An 18,469-nucleotide genomic window follows, 5' to 3' on the forward strand; every position below is an offset into this window, starting at 1 on the left:
TTTTTTTTTTTTTTTTTTTTTGGGAGCATGCTTCGCAGTTCCCGTTTGCTTCCGTCGCCAGAGTCATTCCCGTGGATGGTCTTTGGTTTGACGATTCCCTTTCCTCAAAGAAAACGGCACGTCGATCCCCTTCTTGGAGTTTTGCCATTTTCCCATAATTGAAATTACCCTTAGGAATTACGTATTGTTTTTCTGGGGCATGAGAATATTACTCCTAACCCATAATGAGGTAGAACGTCTTATTTTTCGAAGGATACGTTAGCTGTATTGTTTCTTTGTTTATTTCATTTTTTTTTTTCCTTTTACTTTACGATATCATTTAAAACCGGCCGAGACTGGACGATTGATATTCGTTGGGGACGTCTAACTTATACGTAATCAGGTGGACAATAGGAGCGGGTTGAATGCACGGCTAATTAAGGATAATTGCTCTGCTAAAGTAGAGAATAAACGACTGGAGAATAAAGGAGGAAAAGAAAATTGCGAAAGTCCCGAGACTGTCGAGTCTTAATTTCCTGACATGTAACACCGTCACTTCCAGTCATCTTTTTCTCGTTGTATCCTCTGCAAAGTCTCCACGTCGGCATCTTACGAGCAGTCTGTTACATTACGAAGCATCCTTGTGGCTCGGGAATTTGGACGTTCTTATTGTTGGACGACCTGCGGGTGAAAGTAAACAAACGGGATGACACGTGTGCAGAGTGAAGGCATCGCGGAACAAGTGTGTTCCATAACTCCAGGAGCATGTGCCGTGTAGATACATAAGTACAAAGTAGAGAAAATAATGGAGGATTTCGCAACTAGATCCGACCGATGGGTCACGTGACTCGTGTTGTTTTTCAAAGAGAAGGCTTTTGGATGGCATTAACGATTGCAGGTACTTTCTACGATACGAGTCCCGTGTACAGTGAGAACTTTGTAATTTCCTTGACCGTTCGACGCGAGACAAGAGAACTGCTGAAAGGCAGGCTGCATCGGGTGGCTGAAATCTGGGCTTTTTTATGCGAATATCATGTAAATGTAGATTTTCCTTAGTCCACAAAGTCATTTCTGGCCGAACGCTTTTGGGTGGAGCTATAAGAAAAGTAGCTTGAGAATGTAGATATTTTGAAATGTTGTCGCAACCGCCGGCAAGGCCAAAGTTTGGGATCGCAGAAAGACGGGTTGGCCTGTACCTTGGATCGCTTCGATTCTGCGCTTCGTCGTAGCTATGAAAATCACCGGAGAGCTACGTCATAAACTAATGTCATAAACGTAGTAAACGCTTCTTCGCATTCTTCCGCTACATCTTCATCTTCCTCTGGCACCAGTGTGTCTGGGAACTAACAAAACGGTGTATAGCAAGGCTTGGATTCGCTTTTGGGCAACCGAGACAATTTGAAGCCTCTTAAAGGCAGATTCGATGTCATTTTCAGAGCGCCTTCAAGAAACCCGCGACGCTCTTCTCCACGCAGTCCAGACTAAAACTGGAAGCAGCGCAGAAGCTGGTCAAACCGGGACTCCTCGAGAACGACCTCCAGGTAGAACCAGCCACGACGATAATATCCCTCGCGAAGAAGAGTACCGAGAGACCAACAAAGTTCAGCATCTCCAGCAAAGGCAACGTGGAGCAGATCACGCGGAGGGTACCTGCGCTCGAGGCTTCCAGCCTGGTCAAGCCAAAATATGCCCTGCAGAAGCAAAACCGTCTTTCCGGAAGCAGAGCAGCTTCCAGACCCGAGGAGTTCAGCACCGAAAAGAGTTCAGATAATTTCATTGTCGAGAGGTCGACCAGGACGTATAATCCAAAGTCCAGGACGACCAGAGTAGTTGAGGAACCTGCCGTTGAGAGGGCTACGACCTCGAAGACCCTAGGAATAAAGAGGCCCAAGTCGTTCGGGGCCGTGTCCCGAGAAACCGAGAAGGTCTTCGACCGCACTGTGCACCGGACCTTCCAGCAGAAGGTCACCGATGTTCCCAACGAGGTCGAAGACCTTCCGACACCCCCAACTGCACCAGGCAGATACACCAGAAAGAAGACCGAAGTTTTTCGGCCTTTCAATCCCATCCCGAAAAGCCTGAGTACGGCGGATCCTCTCCTGTCCAGGAAGCGGGACTTCCGTCCACGTACCGCGACCTACAGAAGGCACTCGGAATTACCCACGGAACCGGTAGAGTCGGCTACCAATAACGAAGCCATCAGCGTGGCCATTACGCCAAGAATCCCCAAATTTCATGCCACGATAAAAACAAGCACTCCGGCGCCGAGATCGGTCCCGGCCGAGCCTGTCCTGAGCGTCAGCGTTTCCGGCGACGCAAGCGCCCCCTCGCAATCGGTAGGCATCTCCGACAGTAGTAATGGCGCTAGCGGAAGTGACGCGAGTAATATATTCAGTCCGACCAGAAGTGCCTTCCTCGCGAGCAGGAACACGTCCCTCTTGGAGCAGTTGAGAAGCACAGTGGCGCCCCTTCTGGGAGCTCTTGGAACTAAGACGCCCGTGTTTTCCGGCGCCTACCGCAATACCAACAGTGCAGTAAGTGTGTCTCCGTCGATCCTAAGAGTGAAAAATCCCCTCTAACGCTTTGCCTCTACCTTTGCTTGTTCTAAATTAGAATTCGGTGGCCAGGATCACACCCAGTGGAGCGCCGCCAAGATTCAGCGCCAGATACAAGGGTGCTGAACTCTTCGTCAGGAGACCCAACGTCTATCGACCCACAGTGCCATCCGTCACGAGTTCCACGACGCCCTTCGCGCCAGTCGAGGTAAGGCCGTCTAATGGATTTCGAACGGACGATTATTTAACCCAAAGGAATGTCTAACAGGTCGGGAAAGAGTTACCTAACGCGTGTAACATGTATAACGCAGTAAAGGATCATCATGATCATTGCTAACAGAGTGGTAGTATTTAAGAAAGCATGTGCATGGTAATTTATTATCTAATTAGGTCCAACTAATTAATAACATCGGATGCTAATTTAAATAAGATAAAGATAATATAATTTATGTCGAATCTAGTAAAATGACGATTTGTCAAGAAAAGAAAAAAAAATTAATTTGGAGCCTGATTGTGAGAGTGAAAAAATGAATTGCTCTTTTTTTTTATCATTTGAAGAATCAGGTGAAGGTTCTAGAATCAGGTAAGCTGAGCCCAAGGACTTGAGGTCATGTTTCTTTACTTATTAAGGTGGTCACTCCGGGGATTCCTGGATCTGCCAGGGATTTTAATTCGTCGGAGTGGAGAGACGTTGTTACGCCTTCCTGGACCGACTATCTTCGGGTCGCCAACATTCGCTCTGGAACTTCCGGTTCGCACGTCATCGACACTAACGCTCTTCGATAATGATTACTCGCGCTAACGATCGACAGCACCACGCCTCTACCCCTTTGCGTTGCATCTGACGATCACGAATAATTTGTGATCGTTGGAAACACGTCTTTAAGTTCTTTTTTTTTCATCTTTCTCAACGGTCTCCTTGGTCAGTACGAAAATTCGCTTACGCAAAATTCTCAAGTGACGTATAACACAATTGCTGAATCGGTAACAGGGATTTCACGTAAAAGCAAAAAAAAAAGAAAAAAAAATGATTGATACTAACATGTCATTCGTCATTAGCATTAAATTCCTGTTAATATTACGCGAATTTAAATATATACTCGCCATGTCATACTTAAACATATATACCATGTTCATGTACAATATAAATAACAGTACATAGATATACATACATATTTTTCGTAATAAATACACTGTTCTTGCAATGCACGCGACATAGTGCAGTTCCTTGTTACCCAACCTGCCTGCTGCGTGTACGTGCATTACACGCTCAGTACTGGTAATTTACTAATGAATACCAAAAAGTCGAAGGACTGAAGAAAAAATTGAAACTGTTCATCCTCAGCCCGATTCTTCCAAATGGCTACCAAATGGCTACCACCTTACAAAAGTACATAATCAGTTTCCAAAAGTCAGTTACCAAAAATGGAAGGACCGAAGGACAAAATTGAAACTGTACATCCTCAGCCCGGTTCTTCCAGTGGCTACCAAATGGCTACCACCTTACAAAAGTACATAATCAGTTTCACAATTCTATCGGTAGCAACGACCTTTCCAGTCGGAGCCATCGCTATCCGTCTCATTTTATTTTTTTTTCTTTATTATCACTTTTTCCTTCACTCCGTACTAATTAGCGCGCAAACCAATGGATTCCGCAATCGCGCGATATATTAATCTTAAGAATCCGCCTTTACCATCCTCATAATGCGAATTCCGTGTGTTCCCTGTGTTTCGCGTGGGTTAGTTCGGCACGAACGAGTGAAAGTACAAACTGAGCAAGGCGGCTGTGTTCACGCGGCTGCAAGTAGAGACGCGGACACACACAGGCGCTCGCATTTTAATGTGGAGCGACACGACTACACTTGAAAACGCCGATCTGGGACAGAAGTGTGCCTCGATAGCAGCGGAGTGGCCAATCAGAAGGAGAGAAAGAAAAAATAAGACGAACAAAGAAAAAAGGAGCAAGTCGTGCGACGAGGCCGACCTGGGTCCCCCGTTTCTTTTTTCCCCAGTTTTTTGTTATCCTCTCTGTTGCTCATTTCTTGTGTTTTCAATTGGTACTTTATGCTTCTTTCTATTCTCTTCTCCACAATTAACCCCACGTGTCAACCTAGCCGAAGCGGAGCACAAGGATAAGTCCTGGAGGACTCGGCAAGAGGCCTATAGAAATTGCAAGTGTCTCTGGTCCTTTTTACTATTGTAGTTGAGGAAGCCTCCGCGCTGCCAGGATCCGGCATGCAGTCGAGCGTTTCCACCGTTCGGCTTGATCGGCGCTAATCTCTCTAGTGTGTATGCATATGTAGAAATGTAATATAATGTATCTGTAGAAAATATCCTACGTGGATTTCATATCTAGTACTAACAAGTTGGAGTGGGGTGCGTGAATCGCAGGTAGTTTGCAAGATGTATATATCCTCTTTTTGTTATAATGACAGTAATTCGGATTTGCAATATTGTTACTATATTACGCAGCCGTAGATAGGGTAATTATTTGTTACGATTGGAAAGATGGATTTTGACCTTATAAAAAGAACTAGTGCAACACGAGTAGAAGTCACGCGTTTACCAAGGTGCCGGTCAGCTACCCGTATAATGGTTCTATAATTATATAGCCAGCTACGTTTACTTTCAAAAGCAATATAATCCAATATGAAATCCTTCTGCCACCTAGTCGAACTATCTTCAACCTCACGAACGAGTTTGATCCTCTTACTCCAGCGCCATTGCACTAGTCCATGAATACGCTTTATCTAGAACCCGGTAGATAGGCTTACCTTCTCCCGAGAGTAGTTCGTGAATCTGCCAAGAGATGGGGGAGCGTTCACTTGCGATGTACGTGTACGTACATAAAAACAACAACTGACTTGCCGATGGGTGCGAAGATCGGTTCAAAAAGAAAATAATAATAATTTGGAGATAATTATCGGAGTGTCGTTGGTATTACGATTTTATATTCAAAGATTTCAATGTATATTCAATAATTTAATTTCTTGTAAATATCGATTATTTATATTTACTCGTAAGTTCACCAACTTCACAAGCACCGATTGCCCGTGTACAGCACCCTTGCACCTTTTGATTTCAGAATGCAGGCGCTCAGCCGCCGATTGTCGTAACGAGTCCTGGGGAACCCAAGGTCGTGACCTTCTATCAGGCTCTGGAGACTGCCAGTATTACCAATCAACTACAAACTGACATACTGCAACAGCAACAACAGCAACTCGGCAGAGTTGCTCAGGTAGACGCGAACGCCACTGATGGTGACACTAACGGCACAACTAACGCTAACAATGACACCACAACAGTACCAACAATAACAACAACAATAACAACAACAACAAGTGACAATTCACAGAGTACAGTAACAACAGCAGACACTACCACCAGCCAGCCAGACACAACACAGAGCCCTGAAATCAGCCAGAGATTATTGGAAACCTCGACTGCGCCTACCGTTTCTACCGATGAGAACACTCTGGTTACTACTTCCGTTCCCGAAATGACTTCCGCGACAGTCACTGACCCTAACCAGACCACCCCTGAAGTCACAGAAACTACCCCTGCACAGACACCTGAACTCTTCTCGAGATTACAAGAAACAACAACCGGCTTCTCAATCTCTTCGGAGGATCTAAACGAAATAACAACTACTTACGGAGCATCTAGAGACACTACTATGATCTCCAGTGAAATTCCGGAAACCATCCTTATGCAGAATTTGGAAGTCTCCTCCAAATTGGTAGAGGTCACATCAGTACCATCTTCGATGATGGGTACGATCACTACTCAGTTATCTGAAACTACAACAATGTCGACGACTGAACTTGCTCCAGTGGATATGGTTACCAATCAGCCAGACGCGATACAAAACTCGACGGAAGAGAGTATTCTGGATAGCTCTTCAGGAACTTCAGAATTAAGCACGGAGATGCAGAGCAATATGCAAACGACAGAATTTCAAGAAACAACTCCCTCCGTGATGGATGCGAGTCCGAATGTTTTGTCCCGGTTACAAGTGGAAATCGAGACTGCGACGTCCGCAGCCGAAACGACGACAAGCGTCTTAGCTGAAACGACACAGAGCACTTCAGGAAGTGATACCATGATCACCCCTGGGATCCCTGAGTCCAGTACGCAATTGTCGAGCCGCGTAGCGGAGTCTACGACTATCGTCCAGGTAACGGAACAGCGGGATGCCGAGATCACGACGATACCATCTCCAATAAATTCTGAGGATACGACAAGCACATCACTAGTCAGTACACCAATTACACTAACGACAGAGTCGGAAAACAACACTGCAGTCACCACAACACAATCGGTTCTGGACGCGTTATCTCTCGGGGATGAAACTTCTGTAGGGACAGATCGAATTCCTGATTCGACTGTTCCAACAGATGCTGATCAGGATAGTGTTACTGTGGGACTTGTTAACGATAACGTCGAACAAATTCAACAGACGGTTGGTTCAGGAAATTCTGAGACAACATCGAACCCTGTTGCGAATAACGATATGAAAATAGATACGGTTCCGCAAGATCCTAGGGCTTCCATTGTTTTAGATACGACAACAGAAAATTCGCAAACAACTATCAGTGTAATAAATTCACGTTTAGCTCCAGTCGAACAAAATTCTCAGATTATTGACGATACAACGTTGGTAGGAGATTCACTTAATTCAAACGTTATAGATATTACCACGCAGACGTCGCAAATGCTTGGCGATACAACAACTATAAATTCCCAAGACTCAAAAATTGTTGACACGACTCTGAAAAATTCACAAACGACACAGCAAATGCTTAATCTCGAAAGTACATCTGCAACATCAATGACAACTCCAACGACAGAAATCCCGTTAGAGAGCACTACGACGCGACAAGATGTTGTCGTTGAAAATACAACTCCGATTTCGATTACGAACGAGAACTCCATGTTAGCGCAATTAATGACTATGACGTTGAACTTCCCAGTACTTGAAGATACTACGCAATTAGTCACTTCTCAGGAGAATAACATAGACCCCATCGCTACTACAACAACAACACCCAACATTGTACAAACAACATCTGAAATTACAACAGAAAATTCGTCTGATAGTTTTCTACTCGGAGGATTCCTAGATAATACAGAGAGAAAAGATTTAGAAATGAACGCGCAAACTACTCAAACAGCTCAAACAACAATAACAATACCCATAGAATTAAACCGATCGGTTGAAACTTCGGCACAAACGGTATCAGACACAACTGAAAATACACAAATAGTTCAGGTACCAGAAACTACCACAATGACATTAGAAAATGTCGAACAAGCTACGATGTCCAGTACAGCAGAAAATACGGAAGCTGCACGGACATCAGAAAATACTATAGTTCCTACAGAGAGTACAGATCAAACGACAACTTTTACCTCATTAGAAAATTTCGATGTAACTACAACACTGGAAAACAGAATCCAAGTAGAAGTAGAAACACTGACCCAATTCCAACAATCGGTAACACAAGACACGAACAATTCCGATACAACACCCGAGATCACAGCCAGACTCTTAGACATAACAATGAGTCCCATGCAGCCCACCAGCCCCGTGACTCAAGCACAAGAGAGAACAACACTAATAACAACCACACCAATCATAACGGAGCAGGCTCAAACGAATCTAGGAAGCGACACCACCACCGAAGTCACAACTAACCAGCAAATCGAAACAACCCTCACGACCACCCCTACTACCACAACCCCTAACCTAACAAGCGATACTCCAACTATGCTTGACCCTTTGCAGGACACTACTACGCCAGCAACCGCCCAAAGGACGGCAGGTGACCAGGCAACCACACAACCTGACCAAACGACTTCTCCTAGTATACCCGAAACAACAACCATGGCTTCCATGACAACCATCGGTTCGTCATCTTCGTCCTTGTCGTCCTCCGATTCCCCTCCAACCACAACGACCGTTGTGTCTACGACTGATACGACACTAGAGACAACCACGGAAACGCCGACAACTTCTCCAGCGATGATTGCTGATCTTATGGCTACGGCGGTACCCGAAACAACTACGGTGGTCAGTGAAACAACTGTACCGGAAATGACTACGAGCCAATCCGAGACAACCATAAGTCTAGATGATAATATCATTCCGGATTCACTGGATGCCACGACTATAGCTGCTGCCGGAATTGATACGACCACAACATCTCCCATGACCACCCCCATAGTGGATATCATGCCCAGGATAAACACTGGAGAAACTACAACAACCGACTCCAGCAACACGAGTAACACTCAAACGACAACCACTTCATCGAGTTCTGCGAGTACCACTACGCAGTCTCCCACTGTGATAACCACGATGATGGACACAACAACTATTCCTAGTGCAACAACGACGGAAGTCACTACCATGGCTGCGACCATGGCTAATACAGCATCTAGCACTACCACGACTACTCAACAGCCCCCATCAACGACTCAATACCTTGGTCGGTTCGGCGGTAGCAGACTGACACCAGCACCGCGATTCAGCTCCAGTTCCTCGACCGCAGCTCCGTTAAGAGACTACGTGGTTTATGGGATCTATCCAAACAAAACCATAGTGCGTAAGCGGCCCGAGGACAATCTGATCGACGCCAGGAACGTTGACAGTCCTTATGTCATATTCGGGATCTACCCCGATGGCAAGCTGGTACGCAAGTTCCCGAACGGGACCATAATCCCGGACCCACCAAGGAACCCCGTGGAAGTCGTGTTCTCGCTTCGTACTACCACTAGCACCACTAACCGGCCCGGCCCTGTTTTCTATAACCAGGCTAACCAAGGCTATTATAACCAGAACGCTGCACTCTATAATAACCGTCCCGTAGCCAACCTCGACCAGCAAAATGGTTTTGGTGACTTCAATCTCGGATTTACCGGTAATGCGATTGGTCCTACTGGAGGAGCCAGACCCGATTTCACGAGCGTTGGTAGAACGACCGTCACCAGGAAAATGGTACTCTACTCTATTCATCTTCATCGTCTTCCTCAGCTGTATTTATAGTTATCTATTTTATTCTCTAACATTTGACATTTTATTTTCCATTTTATTGATGAGAACACTCACTTGCAAATCAATCTTTGGTCCACGTTCGCGTAGCGCGATGCTTGCATTTATATTCGAATGTAGGGCCTCCTTTGTGCGGCCCTTATACGAGCAAGATCAAAGATATTACCTTTTTAAGTTTACCGTATCGTCTCTCTGGCCATTTTTATACGATTAACGTTTCTAATATTTCTACAGTTACTGTGACTAATGTTTTCGACCTTTTCGGTTTCTTCCTTTTCCAGGACAAAATATCGAAATTTGATGTCTCTATGGTAAATTTTGTATATATCGAATTCCACCTGATAATTGTATATTGTTGTACATACATACATGTAGGCACGTTTGTTATGCACACAGTAGACGGTCGGGCACAGTGCACTCTTAAGAGTTTGACTTTAGTCATTGTCATTTTTCGATATTTTTCTAATTCTGTAGTATATTGTTTGGTGATAGTCTTCACATTCTGATATTTTGTATCTTTATACACCATTTAGCTTCTTGCCTCTTTCTGTTAGTTCAGCAATAAATTCTCGTTTCTAGAGCGATGTTTTATTAAACACGCAAATGGGAACACGCGCGAATACTGCGTCAGAAATAGCCGATTTGCTACCAACCTCACCAAACTCAAATTTGGGATTAGCCAGTACGACTGGGGTGCCATCGTTGAGTGGAAATTTGCAGGGTGGTATGATAATACAAGATACTGAAAAGGACGAGGCTACCAGGAGCAAAGAAAGTGGAAATCAACGCACTTCGGTTTACATTGGACAGGTATCGATATGAAAATGTTTTAAAAGTTTCCTTTTCGCTCAAATATAAACAAATTTTATATTTCTAGGAAAAATTCATTAACTACTGGAGCGACAGTACTCCCAATACGAACCCTCGGGTTTTGAGCGTTAAAATAAATTCCGCCGCCGTAAGTAAACACTTTTCGTATTTTTATACAAAGTGTTGTTCTTACTTTGGTAAGAGTATTTATTTTTGTATAGACCTCAGCTAATGTAGGACCCGCGTCCGCATCAGCATCCATACCGTCCTTTGACATTCTGTCCAATGGCCAATCAGGCGGTCAGGTAACGGCGCCGCCTGGATTCCCATGGCAAGATCCTCTGGATCAGATTTTTGGAATTACCACAGAGTCGTCTGTACGAGCAGCTTCCGTTGCGTCAAACACTTTGGTCAGTCTTTGTCTTTTAATAATTAACAAATATTAATTTATAATCAACAGTTTAACATATGTTGTTGTTGTTATAGGACGATACCAGTATTTCCGTCAACGGTTCCATCATAGTTAGGCCCATTAATCCTTTCGTCGAGGTTTTCACTCCGGTCTCCAGCACGATTGACTCTACAGTGACAACATCGACAACAACAACAATGGTACCTACTACAACGAGTGTAGCTCCTATCACTACTACCACCAGCTCTACGACAACTACTACCGAAGCGCCAGCGACTACGACGCCAGCAACAACAACAACTACTACAACAACTACTGCAGCTCCCACTACAACCACAACGACAACCACTACCGCAGCACCTACGACAACTACAACCACAACTGCAGCTTCAACAAGTGCAGAGCCAATTATGTCAACCGAATCAAGCATACCTAAAAATCCGTCTACAATGAGTTTTCAGAAGCAGAACGCCTTTGGTACAACTTACGATGATCTGGCACTTCTTAATGCCTTGGTACGTTGTCTAATGGCAATTAGCTAAATTAATTAATCATCCAAAACAAATTATTTCCAAATTTCGAATATTCTTGAGACAGCCTTGAAATTGATTTTAGTTGCAGACACCAAATTCAGGCACTTCGGCCCCCAAGCCACTATCGCAAGCAGAACAGCTACTGGCTAATAAGGTAACGCAATTAATCTTACAGACTATCATCATAAGTGATTTTTAATGATCTATTCCATGTCGAACGTGAGACGCAGGTCCTCCCGAAAAATCATGTGAAAAAATCATAGATTTTTCAAAACAATTACTTTTCTAGCTTCTTTATCGCTTAATCTTTATCGCTTAATGGAAACCAATTAACATCCCTCCTCCTCTTGAATTTTTTATATTATTACGCCGAGTAACAACGCAACAACAAATGGAAAGTGATCGGTACAATTCTCCTGTTTTATGGTAAAAAGTTCCAACCAACGTACCAGCTCGATACGTTCGACCTGTCCTTTCACTATTTACACAACTTGTACCTATAGTCGCGCACCATTTTGCCATTATTATTACGAGCATTAGCAATAATTTCCCGACAGCAGCCTCGAGTACGCAGTAAAAATATTCACGGCAATCTCTGAATCATTCACAACCGGAAACGCAAGGATGTAGGAAAAAAAAAAGTGTGATGACGAAGCATAAGTGGCGAAAATCTTATTCTGCCATAATTATATCGTATCTTTCAATACTATTTTTTATATCCAATAGGCCACAAACTCCACTCGAGATAATACCAATAAGAAAATCGATAACGATCGATTATTATCGATGAATAACGATCGTTACGGGTCACAGTGAATGGTCAGGGCGACCTTGCCGACGGCCTTCGAGTCCCTGACGTTCGACAGTCACCCGATAATCTATTTTTACCAGGTCCTGTCGCGCGTTTCGTGACGATCTGCTTTCCTCATTGATGCAGACGACGTGCTTAAAGTTTAAAAAAATTCATCTTATGGAAATACTCAGCACGAAAATGGTCTCCTTGGAATGCCTTGACTTTACGTATGGTAGAACAAAGCTCGGGAAGCGAAAGTTTTAGATACACGCGGTACTGCTACCTCCCGGAGGAACGAAGAACTTTCGAAGATACAAAACGTGTCCGTTATGTTCGGAGCAGGTTCACAAGAGTTTGCACTGAATCGCACCTATTTTTAGAACTGATTCAATCAGCTCAAATCTTATCCGCGCAGAGTACGCGGTGACCATTTATTCGTCGCGGCAATTAGAACCGTGTGGGCCAGCGGCCATTCTTACGGCTTCGTGTACATTACTGTTCATTCGAAATGAACCGTAGCACAAGCCACATATGACGTATATTTATTGGAATGCGTTGAAAAGAGACAGCCGATGTCTAAAACAGTTAAAAAATTATGATTATTCGAAATCGTATTCGTAATTGTATAGATAATTAGGTTATATTTAGAAAAAATGTTATAAGCAATATTTGACGAAAGAATTTCCCCGATTAATACTAAGCTGAACAGCCCTGTATATAGTGCTGTTCGTAATTACAACGCGAATCGCCCTGCGGTAATTGTCTCGGGTGGGAGAAATCGGCATTGAAAGTTGCGAGTTGGATGACGTCAGATGATCCAGTGACTCGAGCGCTTCTTTGTGCCTGACTTATTATTGTATAGAGCCGGCAGCCATTTTGAAGACACTTTGTCGCATGAGTTGATTGCATTTTGCCACGTACGCATTTTGACGATCGACAATCGATTGTCCGGCAGTCCTGCTTCCAGTTCCGGTATGTGTGCATGTATATTCTTTTGTTTTTAAATCCAGATTCTCTCCTTGGCTCTTGGGAATCCAGGACCGACAAGATCGCCCAAGGCGATCGGACCGGCAAATGCTTCTCCAAATTCGCTGTTTCCGGTTTCGACGGTACGACCGTCATCGGAACCAGTTATCATTGATTTGATACGTTCCACGACAAGGAAACCAATCACCACTACAGCTCCTATTACGTGGAAACCGGTACCGATCGTTAAACCAGTCTCAAATCTTGAAAAATCATCAGCAACCGAAAGCACCGCCGGTCCTTTCACTTGGAAGCCAGTACCTACCCTTCCGACTACAGGAAATCCTATTAGAAGTACGCAAACATTAGCAAGTAGTACTACTAAAGCAACAAGCACCAGTGCAGCGCCAGTCGTTATTACGGCTAGGACTGTAACTACTCCAAGACCAAGAAAAACCACTACGGTTCCACCTAGGCTAGGCTTTGGCGCAGGCTTCCTGGAAGCTCTCTTTGGCGGAAGTCTATTCGGAACTGCAACTACCCAAAAACCGGTTCCGACTACAAGAAAAGCCGTAACAGCAAGAACAACGACAACGACGACGACAACAACAACAACAATAACGACGACGACGGCAAAGCCAACAACGACTACTGCAAAGACAACTGGCGCTCCGCCCATTCCAAATAATTTGAAGACTTCGGGTTCGATTCAGAGGAATGTCGAAGTGAAGCCGAGAATCGTGGACGTGTCGAAGATTCATGTGGTCACGCCCAATAGTATTCTGTCGGCGAGTGAGAAGCCAATTTCCCCGTCGATTCCGACACTGCTGAACAATCCTAATCCAAGAGTTCCAACACTGCCGAGCTCGACGTTCTCACCGGAAGAAGATGCCAGGTTCCTGGCGGCGCTCCTGAAGAATGCACAAGCAGTAGGGAATTCCGGAACTAGCGCTGGATCGCCTGCACCGATTTCCAAGGATGACGAAGCCTTCCTTAGGGCCATTTTAAGTGGAAAGGCCAAGGTCGAGCCAGCCACTTCCGGGAACAATGACGCTGCCTTACTGGCAGCCTTTCTTAAGGCTCAGGGTATAGAACCATCCACACCGGCGAACAAAATCCGAGAGGATCTTCGTCTAGCTGTGAGTCTTCAAATGAGATCTTTTGATTTTCTCCAAACAATTATTTTTTTTTCTTTTATCATGTTTTCATCAAAATCTTCAGAGTCTGCAGAAGAATCAGGCCACTCCGACCAGATCCTCCGACGGATCCTTTAACACGAATAAACCCAGGACGACGACGCAGTGGTCCCCAAGTTCGACCTATCCTCCGCCATTCTTCGGCCCTTTGGCCAATTTAGGAAGTTCTCTCGGAGTGGGGCAATCGACGAGCACCAGGAATGGCGACGACACAGTGCGCAGTCAAGTGGTGAACGCTGCCATTGGCGCCACCAAGGCTTTCAGTCAGTTCCTCGGTGCTGCCATCACGGTAAACATTAAAACCTCGTGTCTTTCGCTTCATACATATTCGGATCTAATTCCTGCCTGTTTTCAGGGCGCAGCACAACAACTTCAGTCCTTCGTGAAGAACGGTACGAGATACGTCTCTGACGTGGTCGGATAAATATCGCAGCCTTCGTTCTTCGCAAGATGGACATCGGCTACACTCCCGCGCGATCAATTATCCGGAAGTCACGCTATCATTTGCCTATTAGTCAATTAGCATTTAATCCTGCTGATTATCAGAACCTGAATTTCGCTTCGATTAATCTCAGAGAACAGAGTTCCTAAGAGTGAAGCAGTTTAAAATCTTTTTTTTTTTCACTGACCAATCACAAGGAACTCCATTTAGCGATACCTAATCGCGACGCATCGCAGCGGGAGCTACAGAGAAATATTTCGAATTCAAAAATTCGAATCTCCCGCCATTTGACATTTTTCATTCTTGCGCTAATTATATTATGCCCACGACTCTCCTCGAGAGTAGAGAATTGCCTTTAAATTCAATTGGACACGTTTCATCTTCTTTGTTTTTAATATTTCTATTCGTTTATTTTTCTTCCTGCATTCTGTGACGTTTCCTATCGACGCGCTTTGCAAACGTCTCTGGAGTATTGCCCCACGCAGGACGCAACTGGAAATATTCCCTGAGACATTTGTAACGTTGATTTGTAATTATTGTAATTAATGATTTTATACGCGGACATGGCGTTCCGCCTCGCACGCGCCTTCGCGTACTGTGACAATTGTCGGCGTCCCGACGCCACCGTTCGTACAGGTTAGGAGGCCATAAGCAGATCAAACCTTCGGCTGGAGCTAAAGTCGACGATTCTAGAAAGTAACGGCTGGTGAATAACTTAAATAAACTATATACATATGTATACACTTGTCATTAAGAAGTACAGCGACAAGGAATGACTATGTTTTGTATAAATAATGTATATGTATGACGTTTCATAGTAGAATGCTGTGTTTTGTATAATAAACTTAGATAAGTTGTACATAGACTGTTACGATAATTGTTGCATATGCGTGCTGACCCGCGCATGCGCCTACCCCCACCCACCTCCCATGAAATAGTTTTCCGGTATTACGTAAGAGCAGGACTTCCCATAACAAAAAATGACAAATCCAAATCTGAAAAGTAAGATGAACGGAAAGGAACGAAAAAAACCTGAAATTTTCTAATCGCATTAAAAAGCGATGACGGATTTTCATAATTAATTGGCCCATGCTTAACCCTCGAGCATTCTATGCGAGTCTTGCACACACACACTGTACATAAATGTGTACAGTGTGAGACTGTACTTTTTTGTCGAGCTTCGTCGCCTGGGAACAACTATGGCTGAACGCACCCCGCCGTCCTTTTTTTTCCTCCAAACCATTTCTTCATTTCTTTTTCGTATTCCTCCCCCGCCCCTCACTTTCTTTCGACTGCGTCAAACAATCTTCGCCGCGCGTGAAAAAAGGGCGAGGGTCATCAGTTTCCCATAATTACACCGGATAAGGGATATTTAATTGCCATCGACGAAAAAGAAGTGTCGCTTAGGCGTCGAAGTGACAACAGAAGCACAAAGTACGGTGAGTAAAGCGGCGACGTCGAACTTGAGGGGGGATAGAATTTTTTTAAATGCAAAAGACTTATAAGACGCGCGTGTACGATCGTGTAGGACTACACGCGTAAATCCTTTCGGAGTTTAAGGAAAACAATAAATAAGTCCTGAGAATGGCGCTCGCGAAATCACAGCCGACGGTGTTGGTGTGTATGTGTTCAGTGGGATAGTAGCAGATGCCGTGCGCCGTCGCGTAATTTAAATAAATTAACACAAACGCAAGGGAGGCCAGGAAAAGGATTGGTGGATCGAATGGATCGGTGGATCGGTGGAACGAAGGAGCGCAGCAACAGAAGCACCTCTGGGTCGCCGTCGTGGAACACCCACGCGACCCTGATGTGCCGGTGCGCCGTGTAGCTGGGATGATTTTTTTCCTGGGATAATTACAGCTAATGGCAGTCATTGCGAATGCGCTACGTGTACCTCTACGTACCTTCTATGCTATATTGTATATACGGTAACACGTACAGTATTGTACAGTATGTATAAGAACGTGGATGCAGCATTGTAAGGCTCATGCACGTATGGCATTATGCCAGTCGATATTTAATTTATCGACTGAATCCGTAAGCAGATACCATTATCGTGGCTCCTGAGCAACCTGAGGAACCTGAGGAACGGCCGATCGAAGCATACCGATCCGATCTCTTGGTAACTGGACGCGATTGAGACGTACCCTCCCCCCTCCTACTTCGATGTGCCGATCTTACGTAGCTACATGCTTATGTACGTAGATACTCACGTACTCGGTGCTGATCCTTCCTTCCGCCAGACTCTGGATACTGAGAATTCACCTACACGAACTCTTTCTGGCTCTCGAATATCTCTGCCGTCCGGTGATACTGGTTGAATTGCTATCAAAGAGATTCAAAAGCAATCCGTGTAGCTCTATTGTACAGCGCGATGCGCATTTCTGCCTGCTCCGATCTTTGAACAAGGGAGAGGATTTTTTTCGTCTGGTTTCCCACGGCGGAACGAGACGATCAGCGATTCGCAGAATCATTGGAGGTCGCAGACAACTGTTATTGCTGAACGCAGAAGGGTCGGTGGAGGAGACGGAATAGCGCTCTTATAATTGGTAGAAGCCTTGCTAGAAGTACTTGCGAGAAGCGAATAGAGCAGCGCCATCTGGCATTAGGAACTGGATGCTTGCGAACAGTAAATCACGCGAGTTTCAGCTAGTTTGTATAGCTAATGCGAGGAAGAAAAGGAGGCGGTTGGTTCGTGGCGGAGAGCAGGGTGCGGGCGGGTCGTGTTGTTTATCGGCGACGGTGGCGCCACTGGCCGTCGGTGGAAAGGAGAGAAAGAGTAACGTAGGAGCAAAAGGCAGAAAACACCGGTAGGCAGTTTTGTAGCTGTTTTTATCAGCTTCTGGGCATCGGAGGTCCAGGCCGACGCCAGGACGCATCTTGGGGGGTTCGTGTGGGAACGTACGTCTCTTTAGCGAAGCTTCTCGCTGGCTCTGCCTTTTGCCTTTGCTCTCCTCTTTTAGTTCCATTTTTAGACCCCGAGGCTCTGCCTCCTCGCGTTCGCCAGCTACGCCAGGGACTTACTTGTTGCTCCTCTCCTTGGGCTCGGGTCAACGGGGTCACCCACCACGGTGCAGCGCTACGTGGTGCCCTATATTTACGCACGGTAAGAGCACCCTGAAGAGGTGGGCCCCCTTGCGACTTCGCATAGGGGGTGCTCAATAAGCGCCGGCTTCGATAATCTTAAGTCCCGTTCACACACGAGACTCTCGTGTTCTTCGATCGAACTCTGTGGAATCGCTACTGGATATGTTATTGAATATCGGCAGAAGAAAGTTAACAGGGATAATTTGAAACTTGGTGCCAGAATTCTTTAAAGTCGTCCACCAAATTTTCAGCCTCGAGGAACTCCATGGGAATCGCCTTTGCTTTTGTCAATGGCATTCAACGAAGTCTGGTCGCTTCTTCTGACGGGGAATCGCTGGCGATGTTTGTCCAGTTGTGAACGGTGCCTAATGTCTCAAGGAGACCCCATGCAAGATACCGCGGGGTGGTCGCAATAGGGAACGTTACGTGGATGCCGATGAAAAATCTCCGGTATCTCAAGAACAGATCCCTCGAACAATGGAATATCTCTGGTGGACTCGCTCGATTTAAGTAGACAATTACCGAATTACGAGGAGATAATAGAAGATAGAGACTGAAATCACGACCTAGTCATTCTCCTTCGAGCACATTCCTCTCCGTCTAAATTTTTCGTTTTTTTTTTATTTTTTTTTTATTTTTTTT

General features: G+C 45.0%; 1 protein-coding gene across 6 annotated transcripts in view; it reads left to right on the plus strand.

The window, feature by feature from the left end:
* The window catches only part of LOC107271737 (uncharacterized threonine-rich GPI-anchored glycoprotein PJ4664.02), a 32,258-nt gene extending 16,659 nt beyond the window's left edge, over positions 1-15,599 (plus strand). For 3 of the 6 annotated variants that reach the window (XM_025088911.1, XM_015748086.2, XM_015748087.2), the window contains 11 exons: positions 1,416-2,513; positions 2,593-2,742; positions 5,620-9,534; positions 10,168-10,398; positions 10,466-10,546; positions 10,620-10,808; positions 10,885-11,325; positions 11,426-11,497; positions 13,147-14,241; positions 14,324-14,587; positions 14,654-15,599. In XM_025088911.1, coding sequence (XP_024944679.1) covers positions 1,416-2,513; positions 2,593-2,742; positions 5,620-9,534; positions 10,168-10,398; positions 10,466-10,546; positions 10,620-10,808; positions 10,885-11,325; positions 11,426-11,497; positions 13,147-14,241; positions 14,324-14,587; positions 14,654-14,722 — 7,605 coding nt within the window. In that variant the 3' untranslated portion in view covers positions 14,723-15,599. The remainder of the gene's footprint in view (positions 1-1,415; positions 2,514-2,592; positions 2,743-5,619; positions 9,535-10,167; positions 10,399-10,465; positions 10,547-10,619; positions 10,809-10,884; positions 11,326-11,425; positions 11,498-13,146; positions 14,242-14,323; positions 14,588-14,653) is intronic. The other 3 variants (XM_025088913.1, XM_025088914.1, XM_025088912.1) reach the window with 3 other exon arrangements.
* The last annotated feature ends 2,870 nt before the right edge of the window (positions 15,600-18,469 follow it).

This window comes from Cephus cinctus, unplaced genomic scaffold (genome assembly GCF_000341935.2).
Source record: "Cephus cinctus unplaced genomic scaffold, Ccin1 Ccin1_scaffold1034, whole genome shotgun sequence".
Lineage (NCBI taxonomy): Eukaryota > Metazoa > Arthropoda > Insecta > Hymenoptera > Cephidae > Cephus > Cephus cinctus.